Source organism: Falco rusticolus, chromosome 4 (assembly GCF_015220075.1).
Source record: "Falco rusticolus isolate bFalRus1 chromosome 4, bFalRus1.pri, whole genome shotgun sequence".
NCBI classification, from domain to species: Eukaryota; Metazoa; Chordata; class Aves; order Falconiformes; family Falconidae; genus Falco; species Falco rusticolus.
In genome coordinates this window covers 99,192,689-99,219,144 of record NC_051190.1, presented here as the reverse complement: position 1 = coordinate 99,219,144, position 26,456 = coordinate 99,192,689, and the positions used below count along the sequence as shown (strand labels likewise).

At 39.4% G+C, this 26,456-nt stretch overlaps 2 protein-coding genes across 3 annotated transcripts in view; one reads left to right on the top strand and one right to left on the bottom strand.

Annotated features, from left to right (window-relative positions):
* ACAD11 (acyl-CoA dehydrogenase family member 11) overlaps positions 1-26,456 on the bottom strand; it is a 33,846-nt gene that overhangs the window by 4,558 nt on the left and 2,832 nt on the right. Inside the window, exons 4-15 of one of the 2 annotated variants that reach the window (XM_037383826.1) lie at positions 21,890-22,051; positions 21,272-21,436; positions 19,503-19,650; positions 18,818-18,939; positions 17,614-17,720; positions 17,358-17,481; positions 15,639-15,740; positions 15,122-15,260; positions 14,905-15,012; positions 13,589-13,687; positions 1,772-1,838; positions 191-276 (exon numbers count right to left, since the gene is read on the bottom strand). In XM_037383826.1, the coding sequence (XP_037239723.1) occupies positions 191-276; positions 1,772-1,838; positions 13,589-13,687; positions 14,905-15,012; positions 15,122-15,260; positions 15,639-15,740; positions 17,358-17,481; positions 17,614-17,720; positions 18,818-18,939; positions 19,503-19,650; positions 21,272-21,436; positions 21,890-22,051 (1,429 nt within the window). The remainder of the gene's footprint in view (positions 1-190; positions 277-1,771; positions 1,839-13,588; positions 13,688-14,904; positions 15,013-15,121; positions 15,261-15,638; positions 15,741-17,357; positions 17,482-17,613; positions 17,721-18,817; positions 18,940-19,502; positions 19,651-21,271; positions 21,437-21,889; positions 22,052-26,456) is intronic. The other variant, XM_037383827.1, reaches the window with a different exon arrangement.
* On the top strand, positions 1,852-11,720 carry ACKR4 (atypical chemokine receptor 4). Its single transcript, XM_037383830.1, is given in 2 exon segments — positions 1,852-6,775; positions 9,648-11,720. Coding segments are annotated over 2 exon segments (1,161 nt in total). The 5' UTR covers positions 1,852-6,695; the 3' UTR covers positions 10,729-11,720.

Below are 26,456 nucleotides of genomic sequence, written 5' to 3'. Positions count from 1 at the left end.
AGGGAAAGAGAAGACACAACAGCAGGGTAAAATGGAGGAGGACAACAATATGGGTCTTCAATTCCTAACTCTTCTTCTATTACATGCATTTCACTCATTTATTTCATGTACAATATTTATTAGTATTACTGCAGCTTCTGAGAGTACTAACAAATTAATACACGTATAGGTGATAAATGTTACCACCTACCCAGGTAGCCAAACACTGAGAGGGGTCTTATCAGCTTCAGCCCTGGTGTGTCCATGGGAACAATAATCATGCTGTGCTGCTTGTACCTGATCAAGACAAAATGCACACGTTATGATTAACTTTGAGTCTCCCTTCTGTCCCCTCCCACCACTTTTATTTTCTATCCTCAATTTAGCATCACATAAAGCCAATACTGAGATTTATCTCTACTGACTGCAGCCACCCTGCCTGCATGCAGTGTGGCATGCATGCTTCAACACTCCCTGAATCACCAGTCAACGAGTTAAAAGGTACTACACCAGCATCTAATGCACCACAACTGTAAAAATACTGCTTCTGTCCCTTCTGCATCACCCAGTCAATTTCCCACACTCACCACCACCTTTCGTTTTTGTTCTCAAAACATGTTTATCATCATCATCATCTTGGTTTGCTTATAGTTTAGGAAAAAAAATCCCAATGTTTAAATTCCTTCAGAATATTTAAAGTCAGCTATTAGTCACACAGAACGGGAGGTGACATCTCAGGTCCCTGAATTCAGTTGCAAGTCCTAGCAAGTGCAGTATCACATAATCCCCTCCAAGAACTTGCATTCAGCTTCCAAGAGCTTTACAGATGCCACTGTCTGCACAGCTGCTGCACAAACCCTGCTGTAGGCTGGAAGTAAGTTAGTGTTTACTTGTCAACGGAACCTAGCCAAATCTAAAAACTTAATCAGTGGAATTTGGGCTAAAATCCAACTCAGAGATATAAAAGTTCCACTTCTTTTGCATTACAAGCTGCGTGATTTTAATGGAACCAGTCACGAAGCATTTTATTCATCATTTGCGTAGGTTTTTGTAAAAGGCAATTTTAGTTTGGTAATGAGTTGAACAACAACATTTATTTTAAACATGAAGAGGGAAGTATTATATTACACAGATAGGAATGGAATGAGTAGGTCTGATTAAAGATGTACAATGCTGTCTGCTCCCACATCTTCACAGAACAAGCATCCCATGTTTCAAACTTAACTTTCTACGCCTACAGATAACTTTGTGAAAAACAGTAGATACCTTCAGGTCTCTGATGTACCACCGGTACTCATTCCATTCAGGAACCCCAGAAGTTTGGGGTTTTTATCATTTAAGCACACGATTCTTCCTCTTGTTAATTATTTTGTATGCTACATTCTGGAAATAAACTGCAAGCCAGAGATAGTTGTTGGTGGAACAACTGATGCAGAATAGAAATAATGTGGCCAACATAAAGTTAGTGAACCCCCAAAATTTCCTGATCCAATTCATCACACAGCTGCACAAACAAACACTAGAGCTAGTGCCAGTGCAAGGGGGGAAGCATGCCAACGCAAGCTGGTGACAGCGGTAAGGTTGAAAGGCTTCAGTCAGCAGCAGCTGGTGGCAAAACAGGAGCTTGGTCAGTAACAGACACATGCACAGGTTTAAAACCGCCCTGTAATTCATGAGCACATCCAACTGATCAAGGCACTTCATGGTATTTCACTTAACAAAATTTTTGCAAGCAGTGATTCCTCCAGGGAACAAGTTCTAGGTAATTCTCCACGCTCCTATGAATCCTTACCTGGATGCTGAGGAGTTCTTGGTTTTGCCCATTACAATTGCAACTTTGCAATTTGGATTCCCAGCACCTTAAAAAAAACACAAACACAATAATAGCTTTCAATATTAAAATCTCAATGTAGGATCCAATGAAGTTTCATACGAATAAATCTTACTCCCTTCCTTTCATGACACAGGAGCAAAAGCATGCAATCTACTTCAGTGTTCATACTCCGAGTAATCAGACAAACAAAATACACCTTCTTGCTTAACATGGAAAAGGGAATTGACTTGTGAGGAGGGGAACAATGAAAAACCAAACATCCAAATCCTCAAGGATCCAGCTCCATCATCTAATCCTATGAAAAGAGAACAAGAAGGTGTTTGAAATGGAATTTAACTACTTCTTTCTCCATTATGTGATACCAAAGCACACCTCAAGCTGAGATGTTGCCATTTCAAAAGTAAACCTTCTTACAGCTATAAAGACTGGAGGATCTATGTGGGAATGAAATGCTGACCACAATATAACCAAATTACACAAATAAGGCTGTCAAAGGGTTATGATGATGGCTTTGCTACTACTTCAGTGTAAATTCTCTGGAATGAATGTTTTTTTTCCCCCTTTATGCAAATAATTTTAGTTTGCACTCCAAAGAAGTATCCGAATGGAAATCATTGCCTGAAAATAATCTGCCAGCACTTAAAGGCATTGATAACATTACGTGTCTTTGTAGCGTAAAGCTAACATTTTAATGTACAAGCCCTAAAGAAGATTCTACCATTAATTAAAATGGCATCTTATTTCCAAGAGCCTTAATCCTCGCAACCTTTTATTTTAAAAGTTTCTTAGTACCAAAGCGTGCTCTCATTCCTTTCAAAGTCTCACAGAGATGACAAAGCTAGGGAGCCTGGGAAAAACCTGATTACACCTGACATATGTAACAAACAGTATTTTTTTTATTGCTATCTCAATGCAGATGACAAGCTTTGCAGAGATACAATTCAAGATTTGATCTGCACCAACTGGGTTTGTTTTGAGGTCAGAAACAAAGATGATTTTTTAACTTCTCTGGCAGCTGCTATCACAAGGTTTGGGAACATCTGGTCTAAACAATACAACCACCTGGCTTTGAGCTGAGCTACTTCCTCCTAAACACAGTCACAGTGATGGCTGGGAAGCGGGAGACAGATTTATTTCGTTCTGATAAACACTGCCTGTTTTGTGGGCCAGACCGCTGGCTGTTTACTTTCCTGTAACATGCGATATGCAAAACTTTGCAACATGCTTTTCACCCATTGTTATTGAAGTGGGATTATATTCGTGGCCCTTGAGCTGTACAATGCTCATGAGCTAAAATATTTGAGTGAAAAGCTGGGTTGGGGGAAGGGGGGGGGGAGGACGTAAATCAGCTTGGTAAAAAACAGAGGTAGCTCTCAAACAGTTGGCTCATTTGGGCAACTACAAGTGCGTGACCAACCCCAAAATAACACAACATATGCTTTGGAACGCACTGTCCTGCAAAGAGAAATGCTACAACTCTTAAGGGGTATTTAACTCTTCTCCTTTTCCACAGAAGGTAAAGAATTGCAAAAGTGGTATTTTCTAAACATTTATCTTGAAGTGATGTTTACAACAAAAGACATTTTGACTTTCTGGAATATCTTCACAAACTATTTCGTAAACAATCCTCAAGCCACATCCCTGCTTCAAGAAAAGACAAATTTCACCGTGTTGTATGAAAAAAATCCAAAGAAGCTTTCATGTTGAACTTGGAGAGTAGTTCACCGAGAGATAGACATCTGGTTAGATGCTCTAAATCATTAGTACTAGTTTCTGGAAGGCAAATTAATACCTCTGTTTCTATGTGCTTCTTCCCATCTGAACACAGCAAAGGCATCCCTTAGACTCTAAAGTCCTGAAAACCTAAAGCAAGTTTTATGCAGCTTTGACCCATAAACACCAGAAAGAGCTCTGGTCTAATGCAAGACTTCAGTCTTTCAGACTCCAGTGCTCTGGAAGAAATGCAGACTGCCTGGAGGGAATAAACCTCTGATTCGTAAATGGCATTTTTACAACACTTACGGAATTCAAAGAAGCTGCTGGAGGATGGGGGAGAAGAGTCAGCGAAGCCTGACTTTTTGGCAGGAGTTAAGACAGTAGTTTTGCAAGAAATGCACAACGGACCAAATAGAAATAGAGATTTTAGAAGGTCAGTTTTAAACATATTTCCATATGGATAAGCTTTTTAAGAAGCTTCTTCATATATATGTCTGCACAACCTATCCAAAACTTTTAAACTGTAATGTTGCTACATTGGGAAACATTATAAGTTTAATGTATTACATTTTTTAACTCTTCATGGCACCTACATAGGCAAAGACTATATTTTTCAATGTGCTAAGAGGGTTGATCAAAATCCTACTAAAAGCCTAGTCTTTGCTGTCAGGGGGTGTAATATGCTTAAGATTACTGATCCTCACACAACCAACTTACACAGGTTCCTTCTGGTGGAGAATACTAAATGTGGCACAGACGGACAGTACAACCTTTACTTAAAGAAGCTGCCATATAACCTGGTTTCAGAAGCCAACAGCACTTAATTCTTGCAGCCTAATTAGCTATTTTTCAGTGTCCAGTCTTCAAATTTTTGTCTAAGGTGATTAAGACAGGATCGTCTACTGCATGAATGCTCAGAGTAACTATGACTCTTGCCGTATTGGCTGCTGCATTGGTAAGCCCAGTGGGTTACCTCACTCTGCTAAAGATCAGAGGACTGTGGTGACATTACAGACTTGGCAGCTTCCTAGAAAGGCACTGATAAACACATATTCTGGACTCTCCTACAAGAAGAAACCGGACGCAGTAGGGTGGATGGCAGCATGGTATTGATTGTTGTCATATGGGAATCTTCTGAAGGAGCAAAGAGGACACCCCAAGAGCCTGCAGTAATTTCTATCCACTAGCACAATGTATTCCACATTTTTATCTCATCTTCTCCAGATAACGCTGCTGAGCATCTGGTTCACATATGACAAAGATCATAACGTAGCTGCAAGCAAATTTGCTACAACCGGTAAAGACAGAGTCAGTGCTGGGGTTCTGCAGCTAATCAGCAAGGGCTATGTCCTGCCACTGAATGTGGCTGCTAACTGTTCCCAGGAGGGCGCACAGTCTCAGATGGTGCCAGTGAGAGCAGCTGCTGAGTTTAAGCATCTTTTTTTCCTCACCTTCATCCCACTTTTACACAGCCACAAGTCCTTCTTTGTTAAACAAGATCCATTGTCATGCTGCATTCACTCTTACTTATTTTATGATGTTTATTATTTTTGAGCCTATAGGGCCATATACTGAAATGTAGTACTACACAACAGTATTACTTCTGAACCCTGACTGGAAGGTTCTGTCCTCCCTGCACCCTGCAAAGTCACAAGGAGCTGGGGCACTGTAATAAACAGCACAAGATTTACATGAACAGCGTTCCTACAGGCTGGCCACAGGGCCTCTCAGGCACTGGTAACACAGTCTTCTTTTCTGCAGGCAACACACGGAGATATTTCCCTGGAAGCTTTCTTAGTCCTAGCCCGATTGTTCTGTCTTGTGGGGGACCGTATTGAGACAAAGCCTATTCAGAACTGAGAGATTCACCTATCGCAAAGAGATATAGCTCAGTCATCTAAGCAATGATAGGACCTGCAAGAAGCAGATGGGCTGGAAGCAACACAAATGTCTTATTTGCTGCTGTGAAGTACTGTGATAACTCAGGATAAACACATTTCAGAAATATTAGGAGCACTCTTTCTCTAGATTCCAATGCCTCTTCCAACCCATTTTTCTTTCTTGTTGTGAATTCAAATGAAGATAGAAGCATGTGGGAAACGCCTGCCCATTACATTCTTAGCTGCCCATTTTGAAAAACCTTTCCTTTCACACATTCCAAAATAGTTGAAGAACACAGATGGCTAATCCACCCATGGCACGTGCATCCATTTAGTCAATGTATCACAAAGCAAAACCTGACTTCTGTCTGCTCAAAATCTCTTTCTGTTGTTGGCCTTCAATATTGCATTTACTGAAACTCATTAGACTGCTAGAGGATACAGGATAATTCAAACAAAATAAAAGCTCTGGAAGACCATGGAAGGCTCCTGACAGTCTGCACAAGGTACTCTGCAGAAGAGACCAATTTGAAGCTGTAAAGACTGTGGAAATTTAAGCAAGATCCAGTCATTTTAGGAATTCTTAGCACTGGTAGATTCATGCCTCAGCGCAGAAATGCTAATGTCTGCATGTAAATGGCACAACTTCCTCATCTTCCCTTTCCTCTAAAATAAAACAAAAATACCTACAGGGTGCAGGACTATCTGCTTATACTCTGCTTGCCAATTTACCATGTGCTTTCACATCTTTTCCCTATCATCTTCCTGGTTTTGTTTAGTACCACATACTGAAACAGCAACCTTCACCATCTCAGAAAAAGTAACCTCATCTCTCCATTGTATCCCCTAGAAAGTTAATTAAAAAGGGAATATAAGGATCCCTTAAAACCTTATATAGGCAGCCATTAAATGCACAGTAGTCCCCTGAGGCAAAAATATAGTGACTCCCTACAGGTAACTCTGCCCCAGGCAGACCTCCCCTTCTTTCTCTCCTTTTCACCTTTTAAATGTTTGAGTTGATAAAAGCCTTTTGATGATGTAAAAAAAATATTTAGACTTTCAAGAATAAAACAACCAACACCACAGTGAAAGAGTAAGAGAGTCTTGACCTTCCACTCACATTCTGGTTGGAACAGGGAGGAATGTAGGAAATGTATGTGTTCAACATGAGAAGTTTCCAGGAAAGCCAGATTATTTTTTTTATTTTTTTTTTTTTTAACTGACAAGCCAAAATGAAAGTGCAACTGACTTCCAGATGAGGGTGTGGTGCTTGAAGACAAAATGCAATGTGTCAGACCAATTCAGATCATTTCACTGAAGCACATCTCTATTGCAGTACCGGCTACTAGTCTACTGACAAAAGGAGGTTAGTTTTTTTTAATATTTACTGCTCTGTATATTATGTGTGATATACTTACCTTGTTTACATAGAGAAGAGCTAGGATTTAATGTAGTTAAGTTGGCTTTACAGAAATACATCATTTCACTAAGGCACATGCTCATTTCCAGTCTTAAAATTAGATTTGTTTAGCAGAAGAACAGAAAACTTTAATTCATGAAAGAAAAAAAAACCCTGTCTGTTTAAACTGGGATATTAACTTCATGTTGAATGTTGTATATGAATACTCATAAAATCCCTTGTCAAGTTTAAACACACAGAAACAATGAATTTGTGTCTAAATGTAAGGCTGGAGTAATTCTGCAAGAAAACATACAGGCTGTCTGTTAACATATCTATTAATATACCTCTTAGAAAACACTACTTGAAAAAAACAGCTGAGGTTCTGAGCTGTTTTGGGTACTTGCGGGCAGTTTTGTATGCAATAAGAATGTTTTCTGTGCATAACATCCTGAGAAGTCTCCAGCTGTAAGATGCACTGTACCCACAGCAATTTGTATGAAATTCCACATAGGCTTAAGGCAGCTCACTGTGTGGGATGGAGACTAAACTAAGCCTATTCCAGCACCGTTCAGCACCCCACGGCACTACTCTGCTTTGCTTTATGTAATGAGCATGTATACATGCGCCCCAGAAAAAAGATTAACAGGAATGACAAACATGAATGGGTATGTTAGCCAAAACATAACTGTGTTTTTATGGGAGAAATTTCAGCGGTTAGAATTTAGGTAACTTTGTTTCTGTCAATAACTCAGGTCAGGCAAAAGCCTATCAAGGCAGCAGAGTATGTTCCTCGCCACTGCCAAACCTCTTTGCGATATGCAGACTTGTTGAAGTTTGCACCGAAATGTTTATTGTTTGTCTTTCAAGCAAATTTGCCAGTGATACAATTTGATTAAGCATTCCCAGATGGGTTCTGCAATAAGTGTTTTAGATCACAAGCAAATCTTTTCAGTTTCATTTTTATTTTAATTCTAATCTTGGCTAAATGGATTAAACTCTCCCTACAGCAATTTCTCTTCCACAACAAAAAAAAAAAAGATAAATTTGCTGCTGATCTCTGAATCTCTCCTCAAAGTGCCATAAAGCTGCAAAAGATTACCCATGCTGAAAAATCCTGCTAAAATAGCTTGTTAGGCATAGAACAGACATCTCTCGCAGCAATAATAAATAGAATTGCTGTATTTTTCCATTCTGCACACCTCGTTTAGGCAGCAGTAAATGACAGATTACAAGACTTAAAATAAAAGTAATCCTTTTTAAGGTTTAATGGGAAGTGGTTTGAAATGTTAACCGAGTAATCCAAGGAGGTCATTAAGGATGAAGCCAAACCAAACAGTTCATTTCTAACACACTTTAAAAAAAATTTAGATTGCAGATTCACTGCCGAAAAATAAATATCAAGCAAAAGTAGATATTATTCATTCCTTTCTATTTAATTGGTCTGCATCCCTGAATACAAGATCAATCATTTTTTCCTGCCAGACAGAATATATTAACATTTTTTTAAGAGATACTGTTCACAATAAAGGTTTGCCAACCCTTCATATAAACCCTGAAAAACAGAAATGGTATTTGGAACTTTTGAAGCTTGAAAAAGCCAAACTGTAGCTCTCGGGCAGAATAGCAGATAAGAATCTGCTTTCAGAAACGCTGGCCTCAAATTCCGAAACACTGCAGATGATGAGAAAGGGGGATGTGCTTTTAATTCTCAGCTGCTTTTTGCTAGTGCTGTTAAGAAATCTTAATCCCATTTATTTCAAGAAAACAGGGCACTGCTGGACTGTAGTTGACAACAGAAAGAATTTCAGCAAATTAGTCAATGAACACAATTCCAGGAAAAGAAGAGAATACCGTAGGACATGACTTGCTTAAGACTTATCTGAAGATAAGAACTCTCAAACTTCAACCCTAAGCTGGCAGCAAGAATAGAGCCTTAGTTGTTTACAGAGTACTTTGTCATGAAAAACAGGAGAGTTTCTGAGCTGTTTGGGTACTTGCGGGCAGCTTTGTATGCAGTAAGATTCCTTTCTGACATATCCTCAGAACTCTCCAGCTGTAAATTGCAGTGTACCCACAGCAACTTGATTCTGTATGAAATTCCACATGGGCATGGCTCACTGTGTGGGATGGAGACTAAACTAAGCTTGTTCTACTGCTGTTCAGCAACTGACTCTACTGCTGTGCTTTATGTAACAGGCATGTATATGTGTGCCTGAGAAACAAGCAAGCACACTCTCCCTATGTTACACTCGTATCCCGGATCTGCCAAAATTTATGACGGTAGGCACAGAATATTTCTGCTTGCCTCTCAGCTTTAATCTGTTAGTATTCCTTATGCACTCTATTGTAATAGCATTTACAGCCTTCAGCTGGTACATCTTTGCTTTGTAGAGGCTGTAGAGAGGAAGGTGTAATTTCAACCCTACAAAGGTACACATTTATTTTGCAATTAATATTGTTAAACGTAACTCCATCAGAGCAGTTTAAGCAATGATGGCTCCTCAACTGAAAGGTGGAGACCAGTGAGGTGCACTCCAAGCACCTTGCAATCTCAAACACTAAGGTTAATGAAAACATTTAAATTTAATCCCTTTTACTCTGTATTGCATGTGCGGATGTAGTCAGTTACCCTATTTGATGTAAGAATGTGAGACAGTCTGTTCTGCCTCCATCACTGTCTAGCTCTAATGTATTCTCAGTATCCAACTTCTTTAAACTTAAAATGTGTAAGCAACCTTGAGCAAGGGATTTAGGCTTCAACAGAATTTTTAAAATGTAAACCCAGTATTATTTGTTTGGTCTTCCCTTCTTCCCTGCTTTTTCTTGTGTCTTGTAGCTTTGCCATGGGCTGGGATACGAATAACTCAACCGATTACTGGATTGAGGATGAAGAAGACTATCTCAACTCTGTAACAGATTACAATACATATGAGCTTCTCTGTGAAAAGAGTGATGTGAGAAATTTCAGTAAATTATTTCTCCCTGTGTTCTATGCATTGGCTTTCACTGTTGGAGTTGCTGGAAATTCATTAGTGGTTGCAATTTATGCCTATTGCAAGAAACCGAAGACTAAGACGGATGTGTACATCATGCACCTAGCCATTGCTGATCTGCTCTTGCTCTTTACACTCCCTTTTTGGGCTGCAAATGCAGTGCAGGGATGGGAACTTGGAAACTCAATGTGCAAGCTCACTTCTTCTCTGTACACCATGAATTTCAGCTCTAGCATGCTGTTCCTGGCCTGTATCAGTGTGGATAGGTACAAGGCCACTTCCGAATCCCAGAGTCATAGAAGAATTGGTAAACACTGCAGTGTTACCTGCATCTGTGTCTGGCTGTCTGCTATTTTCCTCAGTATCCCTGAACTGATATTTAATCAAGTCAAGAAACACAATGACAGGAATGAATGCCTTCCTGTATTTCCAATGAACATGGAAACACTCTTAAAAGCAACCATTCAAATCTTGGAAATTATCCTGGAATTTCTGCTTCCTTTCCTAGTAATGCTGATCTGCTATTCAGCTACTGCTCGAGCAATCTTTAGATCTGCAAATGTTAAAAAATCTAGACCTTTTATGGTTCTGCTGGCAGTAGTGGCTGCTTTCATTATCACCCAGCTACCTTACAACATAGTTAAGCTCTGGCGAGCCATAGATATCATCTACATGTTGATTACTGACTGTGATGCAAGCAAAACCATAGATGTTGCACTCCAGGTCACCAAGAGCATAGCTTTGTTTCATACCTGCCTGAACCCTCTTCTCTATGCCTTTCTGGGTGCCTCTTTTAAAATGCATATTATGAAAATCGCAAAAAATTATGGATACTGGAGAAGACAACAACAGAATGGAAGACCTGAAGAAATTTCTATGAATTATGAAGACCACACTGAAGAAACAATTAGTTTCACTATATAGCATCTCCATTACTTTCATTATCTTATATAACCAAGGGAATTATTTACTAATTCTGGTGGTATTGTTTCAGCAGCTTTTTCACTGCATTTCAACTTTCAGATGAATTTCTGAACCTGCAGACTAGCCAAGACAGTACAGTGCAGTTCCAAGTGGAACATATTGATCAAAATTAGGCATCAGGCAAGAACTAAATCCTGAAATTCCTAGAAACTACTAGAGCTGTTTAGTAGGGGGAAAAAAAAAAAAAAAAAAAGAAAAGAAAAAAAACCAACCCAAACCCAAAAAACCTACAACAAACCCCAAACACCTAAAAAAATCCCAAGATGTAAATTTAAAAGTGTCACAGTAGCAGGCAATTAAATAGCTGTGTAGCGAACAATCTGTACACGTGCAAACATCTACATAAAACAGAAAAAGGAACCATCAGTAATAAAATAGCAGTACAGATTCTTTTGTACCAAAAATTAATAATCTTGTGTTTCTCCAACTATTCTGTAAAACTTTCGCACATTTGCCTAATAAGTCAGTTCCATTTCTTTTCCTCTGCTATCATTCCATATACTTTTGCAGCTTGAAGTGAGGTATAAGTTCATGGCTGAGAACTGAGAGAGAGGAGAAAAAACCCATTCTGTATGTCATTCCGCATACATATAGCAACAACAATATCCTCCCCAACGAACAGTAAATCCTTCTCAGTAACTACCAAAAATGACCTTTAACCTCTCCTTTTTGGCTCACTCTAAACTTCAACAAGCCCGGTACCCCGTGGGAGGCACATTTTAGATCTCTGTAAATGCTACCCCAGTGTCAAATATACAAAATAACGTTAAAGCATTGGCAGAAATGTAACGAAAAGTTAAGTTAATCTTCAGATACAGGGCCTGGAATTTCTAGTCTGAATTTGTAAAATGAATCAAACACTACAACAACTGTATCTGCTAAAATATATGGAGATAAAATAAAATCAAAGAATACAAGTACGCTTTCATTTATTCGTGCCTTTGTCTTTGTTTTAGTAGATACTGACATATCTCTTCACAGGCATTTATCAATTTATCAAGCTGGAGGGCTTACTTGATGAACAATTGAGGTTCTGACTCAATATGGAGCTCATGGTCAGTGGGATTTACAGTTTTCTCATGGAGAGGTACCAAGGTCGTCCCCTGCCAAAGTCCTGGCAAGGATGCCAGGAAAACAGCAGTTTTCCATGAGTGTCTGCAAGCATTTAAAATATATTGACATGCTAAGCTTTCAAGATGAAAAAAGTGCTATTACAACATACTGTCCCTGCCTTCAAACACCTCAGGGGCTCTGAAAAAATGCCTGATCTATGGCTTATGAAAGCCAACAAGAGTGTCTCATTCCTAGACACTGTTGCTAGTTACACAGTTATGGACTGGAAGAAAAAGCTCTAAAATGACAGACAAGGAACAACAGTAGGATAAACACAGCACAAGCCTCTTCTCTCTGGGTGGCAAAAGCTTACAGAATTTCTGCCCAGTATTTTACAAAGTACTAGGGCGTGAACAGACAAGTCAGAAGCGCTTGACAGATGGTCTACACATACACCATAAATCTGACATATTTAAGCCATACTGGATTTACTGTAGACATGCAAAGCACCCATTCCACAAAGGAACTGACTCCTTCCATATGTGATTTATGACTTGTCTTCACAAATACAGAGTGGTTGCACCCAGAGCGACATTCTGACCAGGCTGCCAGGCTTCTGGAATTCCCAAATGCCCAAGGTCCTAAAATCCCACTCACAGTAAAAAGGAAGAAAGAACCCCAAACCCTCCGAAACCAAAAAAACCAACCAGGCAGAAAAGGAGACTCTGAGCTGCACGTATGTGTTCCTCAATCTTCTTGAAATCACGGTGCCTTTTAAGCATCTGTCTTTATGCAAACCTGACTGTCCTAGTTATTTTGATCAGAAATAAGACAAACCAAATCATGCTTACTCTCTTATGTTTACTCTCCTTTTTTTAATCCACATAAGTAATATTATGAATAATATTTTTGTGTGTGACCTCCTACAAACTTTCCTATTACTACCTTAGGAACCGCAATGCACAGCTGGGAAACACTGATCCAGAGCAAAGGTAGCAGCCAGCAGTTAAGCAACGCTCTCATGTCAAGAGACAAGATACCATGACACCTTTTGCTGCCCGTTTTGCAGTACTAGGAAAGAGAGAGCCCTATTTTCTGGTAAGTCTAGGTATTGCACAAGCGTGTATCAGGTAGCTGCCACTCTCACAAGGTACATAAATGAAACATTCAAGTTTCACTCCAGTTGGCACCTCACTGTATTTAGTTGGCTTCCTGACTCCCAGGGAATGATGATTTTCAAGTTGTTGTCACGTATGTTTTGGTGAAAACGTAACAGTGCTACAGTACCAAGGACTTATACTACTTATGGTACAAATACATTGATTTCTCTGCGAAGTACAGTATAAGAAAATCCAGTTCAACTGCATCACAGGCTAGTTTAAAAAGCAGCCAAATTCTACTGTAACTGCACAATATACTCAAACCTCACAGACAAGCTCCCAAAGGCAGCTTCATAAGAACAAAGTTTAAAGGCTACAGCCTTACAGAAATACGTAAGTTACCTGATGGAAACAAAATTCAGAGGTTCTAAAAAGGGCCCAAACCTGCAAGGTGGATTCGAGTCTTGGAGTTTGCTTCAAGGAAAAAAAAGCTTGATTCAGCTATTTTCCTTATTTCACATTCTATTACCTTTACTCAAGAAGACACGTTTTACCATCTCAGAAATGGAGCATAAATATTTTTGGTTTATCAGTTTTTGGAAAGAATGCTAGACTTAGCCATTCTTATATAGGGTTTCCATACTTACCACTGCTCCACCACTTCTTGCCATTGATCACATAACTGTTTCCATCTCGCTCAATACTGCATTGCATATTGGTAGCATCACTTGAAGCCACGTCAGGTTCTGTGTTAAATAAAAAAAACACCACCAAGCCACTGGATTAAATATGCAGGTAGTCCTACCTCCATAAATATAGGGATCTGGATATACTCTATTGACAGGAACACTATTTTGCTCCCGGTAGAAAAACTTTTTTCAGAACCTCACTCTGCTGGCGGTCAAAGGCTTTCTATTTTCCAACAACCCACATTGGTTGGGTGTTCCAACAACCCACATTCACAGCCCATTTAAACTTACTCGTTCTTGAGCTCAGACTATCCTTTATAGTCAGCAGCCTTCTTCCTTCCCTGATGTTTTTAAAACCTTCCTCCTTCCAATGTACTTACAGGCAAGTTGTATCTCTCCTCAGCCTTTTTTTTTCCCCTAGGCTCTTCTCAAGTGAAACTAAAGAGATTTACTACTGCTTTTGTGACAGGTTATGAAATAGGTTACACAAAGTTGCCAGCAAAATGTCATCCATGATTGTTTAGAACAGGAAAGATTCTTCCTGTCCTTTAACCCTTAAGTTCTTTTATAGGCCACCTTCTTTAAAGCAAAACCATCCCTTTCCTCTTGGGAAACACAGTGAAACAGAATTTGCAAGGCTGAGTTCTCTTAATTCCTGCTGACACAGGAAGATCAAGATTTTGACATCACATCTTCAAAAGCTACCTTCCTATAGCAAGAGCCAGGCCTTCCAGAGACGCTGAATGCCACAGGCTTTCAAGAGCAAAAATTAATACAATGCTGAGCTACAGACATAACAGACATAAAGCAAGTGAACCATATGTTGTACAAGTTATCTTCAGGTTATGTCTTAAAACCTCTACCTAAGACATACTGCAAAACCACACAACTTTAATCACAATAATCATACTTGTATCTAATTGTATGTTTCTAGAGAACCCCAAAGCACATTACAAAAAAGGGTAAGTGTTATTGTAAACCAATTTGGTACAATAAAATGTATTTTACTAGTACTAAAAATAAACTGAAAATATATGGAAAGCAAATACTGATTATTGTAACCATGAAGAATGGTAACTATTGGGGAAGGGCACCAAGAGTGCTTCACTTTGCATTCACAGCTCATAGATGATTTCACCTTCAAACACATTCACAGGTACAGTGGAAATTTCTGTATTCACAAACACATAACAACTTGTAGGTTTGTACTTTTCACATATGCCATATGAAATTTCCGCCAATTGCATCTAACTTTCTTCTGGAGAAAAATTTACCTGTCATGCAGAAACAAGAACTAATCTTCCCTTCTAGGAGAGGCTCCAGCCACTCCTTCTTCTGCTCTTCAGTCCCATACATGTGCAGGACTTCCATGTTTCCAGTGTCTGTAAAAGATCAGCAGTCATGTTTTCTTCTTGAAACGCCCAACTCAAGGCATAAGATGCCCAACTTTTTAATGCTCTCAGTGTTGTACTTATGGACAAGGTTGCTAACCTGGTGCGTGACAGTTGAAAACCTCAGGAGCAAAGCAGCATTTCCCCATCTCCTCAGCTATTAGTGCGTAGTCCAGCTGGCTGAGACCACTGACATCTGGGAGAAAAAGGTTCCACAGACCTTCTGCTTTGGCCATTTCCTGTTGAAAGAATCATCCGAGAAAAACATAAGCAATAAATCTTAATAAATCTTGCTGCCCTTTTTCTTCCTTTCTGCCTAACATACTGTCCAGTGTATCTGATGCCTTTTTTCGATAGCTATTTTCAGTAGGTACAGTCTTTGACTTCAAATTCAGGCATACACCTCACAGAACTCACTTTTGCTTTCCTCCTCTCTCATTCGTATCTCCCACCTCCTTTTGCACACTTCCTTCTTCCTTTCCTTCCACTATTCCTCACACTGTTTCTTTCCATGCAGAGTAACTTCTCCAGCAGGATATGCCAAACATTCTTATGCTCTATGTCAATGCCTGTTTCTTTTACTGCTAGAGTGCTCAGGAGTATTTATTATCTGATACCTTCAGTCTCTCAAGCAGTGGTGGTTTCTTCCATTTTTCCTCAGTACTTCCACATCCAGCATAGTATTTTATTATTTCCTTAGAGAGACAGTTTAAAAGATGCTGTTTAAATTAAGAACACATGTAACACACAAGTAATAATATGGTATCTTTTCCAGCCCTACACCCCAAAGAACCAGTACAAAAAAAATTCAACACAGGTTTTTATTACATAGTTGGTTGCATTATAAAATTAAAAATATAACTGACAATCAAACTGCAATCTATTAATTTTGCAAGACTTTAAATGCATCATGGAGATGACCCCAATCCGTACCTTATTTCATAGCAGGAAAAGATTTGGGATGTTTTAAAGTATGTGATGATGACGCTAGAAGGTGAGTGATTTCTGATGATACAAGCAACTGTTACCAAACAGTATGCACAAGAGGCATGAATCCAAAAGTAAAATAATCCAAAAATAAATAAAAACCTGAGGTACTGACATTTAAGATTCAGGTTTCCCATCATCATATGGAGATATATAAGCCAGTTAATCTTTTTTTAACTGAGAAAAAACCACAAAGAATACTTTTTATTTTCCTGTCAAAACAATTCCTTAACAGATGATACAAGCAGTCATTCTGACCACCAATGATTAGTATTAAGTAAAACTGTATATTCAGTAATCCTAGTATTTTCACAAGCATGTTTTAGTGAAACACAGCACTTCAAAGCTGGCCCAGAACTAGTTTTAGAACAAACAAAATAGTGCCCTCTTCTGAAAAATCGCACAATAAGACAAATTCTGAAGTAGATTTTATAAGTCTCATTCACAATCCCTGTTATCAGAACTAACTTACAAGCCCAACACTACTCATCTGCAAAACTGGCATGGCTATTTGTGGTTCATTTGTTTTTAAAGCAAGTACTTCAATTATTGCAAGGCTCCCTTGGATAATCCAAAGCTAGTTACAGATAGACTTTCAAGAAACTTTGCATATCAAGAGTTTCTGATCTCAATCCCTGCTTGTGATAGGCAGAGGAATTCATAAATCTTATATATTAATACATTCTCTGCATTTCTGCCTGACTACAAATCAAAAGGGGAAAAAAAATCAAAAAGCCAAACCCCCCAGTTCTGCAAGAAAAGTCACCTGTGCTTCCACAAGGCTAAAAGTTGAACCAACTTTTTAAGTGGAAAATTTCTAATCTCTCTAGGCTAATTCATTATCTGATTTCAAACATTCACTGGTATTAGATATATCCAGGAATGAGGGCATGTTGATAGAACAAAAAACAAGATTCCATAATGTAAGTGTCACATTTTAAAAAATAAGGCAACAAACAGAAACATTCCATTTTGTATGGTTAAAACCAGCAGTTTACATTTTTTAACTAAGCATCTTTCCATTTAGTATGTAAGAGTTCTAGGTTTTTGTTAGAAGTATTTTGGCAAACACCTTCACAAAGTAACTCTTTAAAAAGAGTAGTTCTTAAACTTTAAAAAAATTAAAAAGTAACTCTTAGCTTTCATTAGCAATCCATACAACATTTTAGTTCTGAAAAAAAATTGATGCAGACTATAATTTCTGTTAATATTTTGCAATGTCACAAACATCACTGCAAGAAAATAAGAATGCTTTGAAAATAAAAATAAAAATAGGACATACTTTACAATTTTCATAAACTCCAGTCATAAAATGTACATTTACAAGTAGGTTTACTAAAAGCTTTTACCTTCTCAGCTGGATATATGTGCTGCTTCATGAACTGCTTGACTTTCAACAAAATTTCTTGGCCTTTCCTACTTTGATGGAACAGCTCTCCAGAAACACTGTGATGTGTGCTGCTGAAAGATGACCTAGAGAAGAACGTTCAATGCAATGACAAGTAAGACCAGAATTTCCCTCATAATAATATAAGCTACCTTGTAGAGGCATTTAAATAAGTGGAGACATTGTAAAAGCTTTGCATTGCCTTTGACCACACTTACCTTTCTGAGAGCTCTAACCCTCTCTCTGCCAAAGGCTTCACAATCTTTGCAAATTCATGACTATTCTCTGCAGAAGCATTTCCAATGAGATATCTAGCATATATACCCTAAAACCAAAAGGAAGGCATATATGGTATAATCATGGACTTAAAATTGTCTTTTTAAGAGAATAGTGATTTCTTGAACTACAGAAGTAACACTTAAATTCTCATATTCTTAAAAGGAAAAACTTAGCACCCAGACAGATTTTACTGGGATATGTTAATACTGCTTTTGGTCCATTTCTGATATATTGGAGATGCTTGGTGCACAAGAGATTAAAAAAACCATACCACAGCTAAACCAAACTAAAGGCAAATCACAAAAACTAGTAAAGGGTGGGAAAAAAAAAAGAAAAAAAAGGAAAATGTCTGCACATGATAATGCAAGCAAGCCCAATCTGTCCCTTAAGCCAACTGACAACAGTATACACATATAATTATTATCCACTATTAAATTCACTACCCACAGACACACTCTTACTCCAAATTAATACCAAGTAGCTTATCCCACATTTGGCATGCTGATCTCACGCTGCAACTTCTTAAAATGTATTTATGCCCTACAGTGCTTGAATATATAATTAAACATTTACTTCTGTAACAATGAACCAAGAAAACTTATTTTCTCCTATAATCACATCTCAAGATTGGCCTCCCATGCTCATAATAACCCGAGTTCACAACACATCCTTTTTCATCTGGGTGGCACCAACAGGATCTTACTGATCTATGCTGCTATCTACTTCCATGAGAGCTGCAGAAACTTAGAAAAGATCTTTGTTTCACTGTAATACAGGATTTAAATGAGCCAGGGAGTGATAATACAGGATTTAAATGAGCCAGAGAGTGAAAATGGCAATGACAACATTGGATGCATACTGGAACACGAGTAAGAAAAGTCCACATATCCACATTTTCTTCATTTTTAGGCTACTTTCCTAAGAAGTCAGCTATATCTAACGCAATGTACTTTAGGTAGCAAGAATGCTATCTTAGAGACTTATCAGTCATAGGCATCTAAGATACTGCTTCTAAAGTAACAAACTGAAATGCAGTGGTTCTAGTATTTTTTAAATTACTATTAAAATTTTGAACAAGTGTTACCAACTACAAATACTCATAATAAAAGTATGTGACATTTCAACAAACTTTGAGTGTATTACCTGGGATATTGCTGCCATTTTAAAATATGACAAAGCAAGAAAAAAATTGAAGTTGGATAAAGTAGTGCTAATACCCCGGCAGTGGCAATAAATGGAAACCAGTTCTTCAAATGAAGGAGTTTCTACAAAAAAAATCAGAATATTTTAGAATATTCAACATTTTCTACAATTTTTTCCACCTGATGCTTCAACATTTGACCAGCTTTTCAGCTTTATCAGATATTCCATTTACATAGTAAAACCCCATGATTTATCATTTCTTATGACCTAAGTGTGATATGGAGAGCCAAAAGGCAATAGGAGTTGTCAGAATTCCAGGTAAGCATAAAACTTCCTAATGCCCCTCGCCTCCACTCCAGTCAGGAAATTAATTTCACCATGGGGTGGGATGCCTTTATTTGTTTAAATAAATGATAAATTTGCATTTAAATTTCTATTTTCCTCCATTATCTCTAAGAAAGATAAAAAAAAATAATTATAGAACTAGTATACTGTGACAAAGCCACAGCTTGTTAAAGCCTCACTATCAGCATGTTTCCTACAACGAAGAAAACTATGGAAAAACATCTTTTCAATGCAAATGATGTGCTTATTAATTTAAAATTTATTATTGTTTATGAAGGTAACATATCAAATAGAAATCAACCCTAGAATTCATTTCAACAGTAAGATTACAGTTTCATACCTATGGTGTCTTTGAAACCCAAGACAGTTCCTTGAACTAAGTCCTTAGTAGATGTAGGCCAAAAGTAGAAGAGACAGGCATATGCTAAATCTGCTAAAGGATGACCAGCAGTTGAAAGTTCCCAGTCCAGCACTGCCAAAACACAAGCCTTAAATAAAAATTAAAAACTCAAGTGAATGCTGGAAGATAAATTCTCTCCATCCACAAATGAACAACCCATTTTATATCCAACAGCTTTATTCAGTTACCATGTGTTTAAAATTAAAAACACGCACTCTACCTGTCTACAGCAAAACCAGTTCCTTTTAGTACTACGTAAGGATCTGCAGAAAATTAACATTCACATAGGGGCAGAAAACCAGGCATTTTTCTAATGAAAATCTGTTTTAATTTCTACTTTTTTGAGTAGTGTTCTTCCTGTCAGAAACTTCTAAACTCTTCTAGTCACAATATGACTGAATTAAAATATCCCAAAGAACAGTAGTATTGACAGCTGGGGTTTTTTTTTCCAGTTCTGTTGCATAGTCCTTTTGCACAGATACTCATGGACAGCCCATGCACTAAAAAAAATTATCACAGTATTATGCATAGATTAACACTTAGATGGGGAACTGAGTTTCTTAAACAGGACAGTCAATCACTGCCCAGATAGTGACATCTGCTGCTGCAAATAGTGCATTTGCAATATTAATATGCATAAGCAATATTGCATAATAATGCAATAGTGACATCCTCTGCTGCAAACATCCCTTGCAATGGTGTCTTCAGCTGGATGGCTGAAACTCCCCACACAGTCCTTCTGAAGAATTCTTACAACCTAGCTGGCCTGTCATCCTGAATGACCCTCCAGCCTACTTATGATTAAAAGACTTCCTTCCATGATCGTTCCTGCACATACAGGAAAAGTTTCTACAGATTATTTAAAATTACCTATGTGCAGTTCGGTCAGTTCTTTCAGATACATCAGGAGTGGCTGGGAGAGTGTCCGAGACTGCCAGATTTTCTGCTCAGGGAGTCAGTCAGCACATTTAAGCCTACAAATAGTGTCTATCAACTGATCTATGCACAGCAATGGGTATCTCTGGGATCTGCTGCTTTCTTGTGAAGCAGGCATTGCAGGGTATTGGCCACAAATCTCAGGCATATCTTCCGATCACAACATAGCAAATAGCATGGAAAAAAATAATGAAAATTATGTTCTGTTGATAGACAGGTAACACACATTTATTTCCACAAACTAGAAAAAAATCTCTTCCCTTTCCCTAAAGATGAATAAGGAACTTTCAGGGTCTCTGTGATCTGTGTGTGCTCCATACCTAAGCAGCTTTGGCAGATTCTTCTTTGCTTCCACTAGCATCACGCATTCAGATCATGTTCCAAAAGCCACCATTGTTAACTGAAGCCATGCCACAGATTTCAACAGGCTTTGGATCAGACGCTTATGTAGTTTAATGAAGTGAGCCTTCACTATGTCCTTAAGTTGCAGTGAATTAAATAGGATTTATGCATATAAAATATTTTGTTCCTGGACTTTGAAGTAGGGACTAGAACTAAGGAATAAATTGAGTAACCACCTCCCGCAATGAAAACCAGGACTCTATTAGGTACCTAAACACCATACACAGTGCATAGAGGAGTTAAATTCTCTACTGTTCCTTTCAAAGATGTATCATGCACTAAAAGACCCATGTAAATGTCCCATTACATTTGTTTGTACTCCTACCATGGAGAACCTAAAACTACCCAACATACAAAGATGTTTCAAATACCTTTGTGGGGTGGAAGATGATGTTATCTATTCTAAAGTCCCCATGAATCAGCCTTTCTTCATTATCATCAGATGGCAAGTTGTTTGCTAACCATTCAGCCAGTTTGGTCACAGCAGGAATATCTGCATGAGCAGCTGCATCATACTGTCTTTTCCAAGTTGATACCTAAAGAAATACAAACACTTCAACAGATTTTCCAGCTGATTTACAAGTTTTTCAACAGCACAAAATTCTGAAGCACATGCTTCTGGGCTTTGGTTATTACCGTGTTACCTGTAAATTCAGTAAAAAACACTACCTCAGCATTTGAAAATGTGAACTGTGAGATCAAAAGATGCAATGAAGAGTGCCTCTATTTTCTATTTCAATCCTATTTACATAGCTCAAATCTAATATTATTTCAAAAGTGAATGAGTATCATTCCCTGAGTATAGCATTACAGAATTGATCTGAATGTAGTAGCAACTTTATAGTCTGCACAAATAATTGAACTAAGGTGCTTAATAGCTAAAATATGATGGTTACTTTCACAAGTCATTAATAATTAACAGTTTAGCTTCCAAATCAAATAAATCTTCATATACCTGACAAAACAAGAGAATTTTTTAAGAGCTGTACCTGTCTTTTGCAGTATCCTGGTCCTTTACCATATCCTTGGAGGCCCAATGACTGTAAATCAAAGGAGTGCAGCAAGGCCAAAGTTTCTATCATTGCAATATACAAAGCAGAACGCTCTGCTGGGCCCACTTCAGGCAGAGAGAGGTCTCGGAAGATGCGACCCTAGAAACATCATGAATTAGATATTTGGTGGGATGTACACGAAGATGAAGAGGAGTACATCTATACACTCCAGCAGCAAGAACAACTGCAGTGAACCAACACTCCCTGTGCAATCAAAAATTCCTTCCTCATTTATTTTATTCCTTGCTCAGAACAGATGAAGGGATTCACAGTAATTTCAGATCATTGGTATACAGGATATCTATTGCAGGGCAATTAAAATAACAGATATATTCAGCAGACGAAAGTCTGAATTGGAGCACTCAGTCCAGATATCCTCAAACTTGAGATTACCAGGGGAAAAAAAAAAAGTTACTTCCAGAAGAAATATCAATGAAGTCCTTGGAGTGGGCTGGAAGAGAGCTGGCAGAGAGAGCTGGTGAATAGTTGGGTTGTATGTACAAAGAGGCGAACAATCCAAAGAAATTCAGTTGCATTCTCCTTAAAAGCTTTTTTTTTGTATTAAGCTATTAAATCTCCTTAAAAGCTTTAAATGTATTAAAAGTTCAATACATTTAGAAGATGGGTGTGGTTTTCCATTTTCTCTGTTAATTTTGACCCTGTCAGTAATAGATTGGAAAAGAAAAAACAGTCTCTTCACTCCTCTAAGTTCCTCAGTTTCACTGGTTCATATGCTAGCTTCAATATATTTACGCAGCTAAAGCATCAATAGAACTTTTTTGCTGAAAGAGTCTGCAAAATAAATCTAGAAATCACATTTTGTATGGTGGAATAGTTCATTCAACACAGTAAATGTGTAATTGTTTTCTAAATACACCATGCATTTGTCATAAACAGTGCACTGCTGTCCATCTTAGAATGAATAGACTGTAAATGTACATCCTTAGAAATGTAAATACATCAGTAGCAAGTTTTTTTATTAAGGAATCACTTTGTTTTAATCAAAACCAGAAAAATTCTCCATCTTTAATGTAAGAAATTTGTTTCAAATTCTTCATAGCTTGTACATTTTATTTATTACTCTTGATTCATGGTTTTTGTAGGAAGGTTAACTTAATCTTCAGGAACTAGCCCACAAACTCTTACATTTCTAATTTCCCAGCGAACCTGATAATAGAGTAAGATGTAATAAAAGGGAAGAGGCCTGAATTCAAATCCTTCTCCCACAGGGAAAAAAAAACACCCCGCCATGATAGAGCAAATTTACACTCAGAATCACCAGTATCTAACAGAAACAGTATCAACTGAGACAACTGTACCACATGGACACTTCACAAGAAGAGGCAGCTCCCCGACCTACTTGCCACCAGGCAGGCAGAGGGGACCTAAGAGACAGGGGGGAATGGAAACAGGTCCCTGCTTGGGGCAGCAGATGAATCACCTCCCAGCCTACTCCACCTTCCCAGGTACTCCTATACCATAGGTATGTGGCTTTGGAACCTGAGAGCCAGGAAAATAATGATGTGAATGAAAGCCCGTTCAGGTTGAAGGAGTTGCCCCACACATCATGTCCAGCTCTGCTAGGAAAAAAAGAAAGGTGGTTGTCATCAGCAACTGTACTCCAGGAGAAACAGAAGGCCCAAAACAATGCTGACCAAACCCAACCCATTGGGAAGTCTGCTGCCTCTCTGGGGCCTGGGTAAGGGATGTTTCTAGAAAACTACCTTGTCTGGTACAGCCCTCTGATTATTACCCATTACGGGTTTTACAGGTGGGCAGTGATGAAATCCAAACAAGAAGCAGTCTGAGGGCAATTAAGAGAGATCTCAGAGCCTTGGGTCAACTGGTTGAGGGATCAGGAGCACAAGTAGTAACTTTTTCTATTCTGCCCGTTTCAGGGAACAATGGTGCATGCAATCGGAAGATCACACAGATCGACACCTGGCTCTGGGCCACTAAATTCTGGGTTTTTTGATCATGGGTCAGTTTACACAGCAGTAGGCCTGCTGGCAACAGATGGGGTTCAGCTGTCTCAAAGAGGGAAAAGGATTCTAGGTCAGGAGTTAGCAGGGCTCACTGAGAGAGCTTTAAACTAGATTCGAAGAGGGAAGAGAATAAAAACAAGCTTGTTAGAGATGAGCCTGGGGGCAGCGTCCACTGAGGTGAAATCGATAGCACAACTGAAGTGCATTTATGCCAGTGCCTGAAGCACGGGCAACAAACAGGAGGAGCTGGAAGCTGTTGTGCAGCAGGACGACTCTGACATAGTCACCATCAGGGAAACATGGTGAGATAACTCGCATGACTGGAGTGCTGCAATGGATGGCTACAAACTCCTGAGGTTATGCAGGGCGAGGATTAGAGAGGCAAGAGCCCTGCTAGAACTCAGACTGCCCACTGCCATAAAAGTCAACATAAATGTTTTTACAAATACAAAGATAATATGCATTCTTTACTGGACGAGGCAGGGAACGTTGCCACAAGGAATGAGGAAAAGGCTGAGGTACTTAATGCTTTCTTTGCTCAGTCTTTAATAGGAAGACCAGTTACCCTCACAGTACTCTGCTCTCTGCACTGGAAGACAGGTATGAGGAGCAGAATAAAGTCCTCACAGTCCAGGAGGAAATGGTCAGTAACCTGCTTCTCCACTTAGATATGCACAAGTCTGTGGTGCCACATAGGATCCATCCAAGGGTACTGAAGAAGCTGCTGGAGCAGCTCACCAAGCAACTCTCCATCATTTATCAACTGTTCTGGCTGACTGGGGAGGTCCTAGAAGACTGGAGGTTAGCCAGTGTGATGCCCATCCACAAGAAGGGCAGGAAGGAGGATCCAGGGAACTATAGGCCTGTCAGCCTGACCTCGGTGCTGGGGAAGGTTATGGAGCAGATCATCCTGAGCGCTGTCACGCAGCATGTGCGGGACCACCAGGTGATCAGGCCCAGCCAGCATGGTTTTATGAAAGGCAAGTCCTGCTTGACGAACCTGGTCTCCTGGTTGGTGATGACCTGCCCTAGTGGATGAGGGAAAGGCCATGGATGTTGTCCACCTGGACCATAGTAAAGCCTTTGATACCATCTCCCACAGCATTCTCCTGGAGAAACTGGCTGCTCATGGATGGCTTGGATGGGTGTACTTCACATTGGGTAAAAAGCTGGCTGGATGGCTGGGCCCAAAGAGCGGTAGGAAATGGAGTTACATCTGGCTGGTGACTGGTGACAAGTGGTGTTCCCCAGGGCTCAGTATTGAGGCCAGTCCTGTTGAGTATCTTTATCGACAACCTGGATGAGGGGATAAAGTGCACCCTCGGTAAGTTTGCAGACAACACCAAGCTGGAGGGGTGTTGATCTGCTTGAGGGTAGGAAGGCTCTGAATAGGCTGGATTGACGGGCCAAGTATGAGGTTCAACAAGAAATGCTGAGTCCTGCACTTGGGTCACAACAACCCCAGGCAACTCTACAGGCTTGGGGAAGCATCCCTGCAGAAAAGGACCTGGGGGTGCTGGTTGACAGCCAGCTGAACATGAGCCAGCAGTGTGCCCAGGTGGCCAAAATGGCCAACAGCATCCTGGATTGTACCAGAAACAGCACGGTCAACAGGACAAGGGAAGTGGTCGCCCCCAGTACACGGCACTGGTGAGGCCACACCTCAAATACTGATTTTGGGCCCTGCACTACAAGGAAGACATTGAGGTGCTGGAGCATGCCCAGAGAAGGGCAACAAAGCTGGCAAAGTATCTGGAGCACAGGTCTTATGAGGAGCAACTGAGGAAACTGGGGTTGTTTAGCCTGGAGAGGAAGAGGTTCATGGGGGGCCCTTATTGCTCTCTACAACTATCTGAAAGGAGGTTGTAGGCAAGTGAGGGTTGGTCTCCTCTCCCAGATAAAAAGCAACAGGACAAGAGGAAACTGCCTCAGGTTATGCCAGGTGAGGTTCAGATTGGATATTTGGAAAAATTTCTTCACTGAAAGCATTAAGCATTGGAACATGCTGCCCAGGGAGGTGGTGGAATCATCATCCCTAGAGGTTTTTAAAAGACCAGTAGATGGGGGCTCTCAGGGGCATGGTTTAGTGATGGACTTCGAAGTCCTGGGTTAACAGTTGGGCTTGATGATCTCAAAGGTCTTTTCCAACATGATGATTCTGTGGTTCTATGAACTCAACTACTGCACCCCCAGAGTGATGGACAACAGACAGAGCTACGCCATGTTCTTTCTGAAGCCAGTGCTTGAGCTAGAATCCTGCTTGGTTTTCAAAAAGAAGTGATTGTAGATTCCTATCTTCAGTACTAAGCAGGTTCCAGGATGTCCAAAGATTCCGTTTAACTTTATAGCTTGATTGTTCTCCCTCTGACTTGTGTATGCTTTTCAGAGAAGCAATATTGCCTCATTTCAATACATCCTTCTGAGAGCTCAAAACAAGAACAGGAAGTTAAATACTGAGCAGAAAACGTCAACAAAGTAGGAAATAAGTCCTGGAGAAGCTGAAATCGGCGAGAATCTCT